This window comes from Porites lutea, chromosome 8 (genome assembly GCF_958299795.1).
Source record: "Porites lutea chromosome 8, jaPorLute2.1, whole genome shotgun sequence".
In the NCBI taxonomy this organism is placed as follows: Eukaryota; Metazoa; Cnidaria; class Anthozoa; order Scleractinia; family Poritidae; genus Porites; species Porites lutea.
This window is the reverse complement of record NC_133208.1, coordinates 4,195,915-4,200,914: the sequence shown is the minus strand read 5'-3', so window position 1 is coordinate 4,200,914 and position 5,000 is coordinate 4,195,915. Positions and strand designations below refer to the sequence as shown.

The 5,000-nt window shown below is 41.6% G+C and overlaps 1 protein-coding gene across 1 annotated transcript in view; it reads left to right on the top strand.

Moving 5' to 3' along the window:
- Window positions 1–3,594: 3,594 nt before the first annotated feature.
- The window catches only part of LOC140945107 (uncharacterized), an 8,803-nt gene continuing 7,397 nt past the window's right edge, over window positions 3,595–5,000 (top strand). Inside the window, exons 1-4 of the mRNA XM_073394169.1 lie at window positions 3,595–3,649; window positions 3,742–4,067; window positions 4,167–4,230; window positions 4,449–4,571. Coding sequence (XP_073250270.1) covers window positions 3,595–3,649; window positions 3,742–4,067; window positions 4,167–4,230; window positions 4,449–4,571 — 568 coding nt within the window. The remainder of the gene's footprint in view (window positions 3,650–3,741; window positions 4,068–4,166; window positions 4,231–4,448; window positions 4,572–5,000) is intronic.

Here is a 5,000-nt window from a genome sequence, read left to right as displayed (position 1 = left end):
GGATTTTTGAAAACCGGGTTAGCAAAAATATCCACTAATTCTACTAGTTGGCAATTTTAAACGAGAAAACTCGTTCAAAGGCCGATTAAAAGCGTTTATATGACGCCGGGCAGTAAGTTAATGGACCCTAGAAGCATTCCAACGAGTCCAAATTTAAAATGACGCAAATTTTAGAACGTTTATTCAGTAATCTGACTTCGCAAAGTTTCAAACCGGTGTCATTTCAGTCTAGAAAATTTTAAGTTGAGTGAACTGCGGCGAAAGAGTACCTGGATAAGGCTTACATAGCAACTTAAATAGCTAGCAAAACACAACTTTTTTCGATCAACAACAGGATTTGGCATGGACTAGACAACAAACTGAATGAAACACAGTGCACAAATTATCACCTTCTTATCTGCCAAAATCGGCCTATGGTTCAATGCCAATAGAGCCCACTGAAACTAGACCTACATTGTAGATCCAATTTTCCTAAGTCGAGAGTTGCTTTTACAAGGCACGATCAGCTAAGCTAAACACCGACGAAACAGTATAAATGGCTGGCACAGAATATTTTGGCCAAACCGCAGTTCAACCACGCGATCACATATCTGTCAACACCATGCGCAAATCACACAATCACACACTTTCGCGGCACTGATAAGACTATCCACAACCACGCATAAGCTTCTCACGTTCAACATAAGCGAAATATCATCGAATAACTCGGAAAAACTCAGCCTACTGGCAAATAAACACCTCTGGACTTTTCTCTAACACTCGTCTTATTCAAGTTCCCGGATGTAAAGTCACACGGTCTTGGCCTGGGTCAAAGTTCACTGGCAATTTTGCTCTCACCTAATTCATTTGACTCCTAAGAGCCTGGTCCCGAGGCCAAGGACTTAGTGGTCACCTTAGAAAAGCGAACAATATCGTACCTTTCTGTCTCAGCCCGGATCAGGGTGATTGATCCGTTTAGCCAAATGAAACGAGAATATAGTACGATTTTGGACGATGCAGACTCTGCGAATCGTAATAACTTTGTCCCATCTCAGAGCTTTACATGATGCTCTCCGGGAAACTTTTCTCAAGATGACCAATGTATAAAATAAAACTGCTAAACGGCACCGAAACCAGCTTGAGGCGCGCGCTGATTTCAAATAACTGTCACTTGTGTTAAAGAAAGAATTGTGGGTAGGGAAAAAAAATCAGGAGGGGAGTGGGGGGGGGGGGGGGGGTAAGATAGTAATTCTGTCTACATCCACTTCTACACAAATCCCTAATCAGAAAACAAGCAAAAAAAACACACACACATAAGCAAGCAACACAGTAAACATATGTCAAGCTATTAGACAGGCGAAGTTGAGAAAAATTACAAAATTTTGCTAACCCGATTTTCATAACTCCAGGTAGATATGTATGTATAATTTATGAAAAGACAAATGGTAAATTCCGTGGAGAACATCACGTGGTCTGCATTGGGCAAGGCTCAAAATAACGGACAGCAGGTCGCCGGTCATGATGACCGGCCAAATATTTTTTAGCCCGGACAAACCCCGATTTTGGCCGGTTAAATTAATGAATATCATAATTATTTTTTTGCCCATGGAATATCGAATTACACTGGCAGTAGATCGTTGTACGGCATTGTCGTTCAGGTTTTTGCCGGCAAGTTGGTGAAAAATTCATTCACACGTTGTTGAGTTCCTTTCCGCGATTTTCGCCCGTTTTATGTCCGTTTATTGCTGCCGGGCATCAGCCGGCAGCACCCATATTCTTGAGCGATTTGAGATTTTTTGGTTCAATGGTTTCATGGTTCGATGGTTCAATGGTTCAATGGTTCCATGGCTCAATCAGCTAGGTGACCAATCAGCAAGTGCTTAGCTGCCGCGCCTGTTTTTCTCTTCAGAGCATTCCGCCATTTTGTTTTGTTCTCATGTGAGTTTAAGACTTGTGCAGAAGTTGTAGTACATCGGATGTTTGCTGTCTTTTTAAACAGCCTAAACGGTAAGAACAGTTGAAGAACTATTGTACGGGACATTTTTTCGTTTTTTTTTTTTTTAATGCTAGGTTTCAAGATTAGTTGTAGCGAGTATTTTTTGTCACACAGATTGTTATCTCGGAAATCAGGATTGTAAGTTGTGATCGGCGTGTACTGTACGTCTACCTGACCTGTGAATAAACAAGTTTTGGCCTTTAGTCTTTACGTTATTTGTTCGCAACTCTTCTCGTCATGTACACGTAATTGTTCGATGAAGAAACAGTCTATCAGCACTGCTGTTGTTAAAATGAATTACAAAATCATGTTGAAACTCTGGCGAGTCAGTATCTGAATGTAAGCATATTTGTCATTGTGATCGGTTCATTTTTTGTATTTTACTCTGAGTGCATCATAATTCTATGTTATTGACTTTAAGAAAAAAAGTCATATGTTTAACTGTTCTACATACTGCATGTGTTTGTCCTATTCGCATCGCAACTCACGGCAGCACTTCCCTTCTCAATGAGAACTTCTAGTATATACCTTCAGTATCATCGTACGGCGGTGTCGGAAGTCTCCAAGGTTCGTCCTATATCTGCATATCGGTGAAACTTGATCCTTTTCGTTGCCCGGCACGTGATCGAAAGTCTCCTCCACAAAAAAGAATTTCGTCGCTAAATATTTGCGGCAAAGAAGTTGATTTGGCAAGAAATTTGTTCCACAAACAGCGTATTCGTCATCAGAAGTCAATAAATATACAGCAGAGCTTTCGTTTGGGTCGTCGCGCAACACTTTATCGCGAACGGCTTATCAAGAAGGAGGATTTTAAGCGCCGAGATAGGCGACGTTCGTTCTCGATTAGCTTAGTTTTTATCAGACAATTCTGGAATCGAGTCTGCAAACGAGATCATGTTCGACATAAAGAAATTATTATAATTAATCGATGCGCTGAAATTTATTCCCAGAGAAACAGTACAGGACGAGCAATCGATTGGCCCGAATTCCGTCGAAGGTGATTTTCACAATCCTCTTACAAGTAGATGTGAAACGTTTGATGGACAAAAACTGTTAGCGTATGTTTTCCCAAAGAAGGTCGTATTACTGATCACAGCAAAGCAGAACGTTTTTCTTTAAAGGGTTTAGTGCAAAGCAGCAAAAAAATCCAAAGAAAGCAGCGAATTACAGCGTTATAGAGCAAAACGCATTAAGCGACAAGCATCCAAAAATGACCGGTCAAAATGACCGGCCAGACGAGAGTTTGACCGGTCAAGCCCACTATCGGGCCGGACATTGTCCGTTGACCGGCCGTCATTTTGAGCCCTGTTTGGAAAACAAAACATACAAGATAAAATTTATGTCTATTAGACATCAGTCGTTCCTTTTACTGCATCTTATTTGATGTCTCAAAAACGAAAATGTTATACATATCCTACTGCTTATACTTCGCCATAAATCATGGTGTCATGTCAAGTTCTGCCATCCATGTGTTTACAGTAACGTGTCAATAGCCTTTTTTTCCCTCCTTTTAGATATTAACGAGTGTAGTACTAACGCTCATAACTGTGACGCCAATGCTTTCTGTAGTAACTTTGAGGGTTCTTATAACTGCACATGCAGCCCTGGATACAGTGGAAATGCAGCCTTTAGAGCGTGCAATCTCGGATGTGCTTATACCATCGCTCATAGCACGTAAGCGCTCTTAGGCAGAGCGCGATCTAGTAGCATTGCCGGTGTGTATGGGTGGTCTTGGGCTAATGAATCCATCTGACAGTGCGATGCAGAGTATTCAGCGTCTATCAGGGTAAGCGTTCCACTTGTAAGCAAAATAGAGGAGCAATCCCATGAGACCCCAGAAGAAGCCGAGGTACAACAACTGGTATACGCCACCCGGAAAGAAAAGGATGATGGGCTAAAAGAAGAGCTTGAGGAGGTAAAGGCCATGTTGCCAGACAAGACACAGAGAGCCGTGGACCTGGCCTGTGAAAAAGACGCATCCAACTGGCTTACAGTTATTCCTTTCAAAGACATGGATTTTGATCTCAACAAGCGGGAATTTTGTGATGCTGTGAGGCTTCGATATGATTGGCCGATACCCGATAATCCGTCAGTATGCGTTTGTGGCAGCATGTTTACGGTAGAGCACGCGATGATCTGCCAGCGTGGAGGCTTAGTTATTTAGCGCCACAATGAAATACACGATCTACAGGCAGAGCTGCTTGACATGGTTTGTTACGATGTGCAAGTTGAACCGGCATTACATCCTATTACAGGTTAAGAGCTTGCCAGAGGGGCTAACCACTAAGCCCCTGTTGCACGCCTTGACGTCCACTGTAGGGGTTTCTGGGAGCGACATCCTATTTGGTGTCTCAAAAAAGAAAATGTTAGACGTATCCTACCGCTTAATTCGCCATAAATCATGGTTTCATGTCAATTCTGCCACCCATCTGTTTACAGTAATGTGACAATAGCCTTTTTTCCCTCCTTTTAGATATTGACGAGTGTAATACTAACGCTCATAACTGTGACGCCAATGCTTTCTGTAGTAACTTTGCGGGTTCTTATAACTGCACATGCAGCCCTGGATACAATGGAAATGGAACATCATGCACTGGTAAATCATATCATTATTATTATTATTATTATTATTATTATTATTATTATTATTATTATTATTATTATTAGTATTGTTATTATATATTTTTTATTATCATCAGTATATTAATAGATAGTAGATCACGCGATGATCTGCCAGCGTGGAGGCTTATTCAGCGCCACAATGAAATACCCGATCTACAGGCCGAGCTGCTTGACATAGTTTGTTACGATGTGCAAGTTGAACCGGCATTACAACCTATTACAGGTGAAGAGCTTGCCAGAGGGACTAACCACTAAGCCCCTGTTGCACGCCTTGACGTCCACTGTAGGGGTTTCGGGGAGCGACATCCTATTTGGTGTCTCAAAAAAGAAAATGTTAGACATATCCTACTGCTTAATTCGCCATAAATCATGGTGTCATATCAAGTTCTGCCCCCATGTGGTT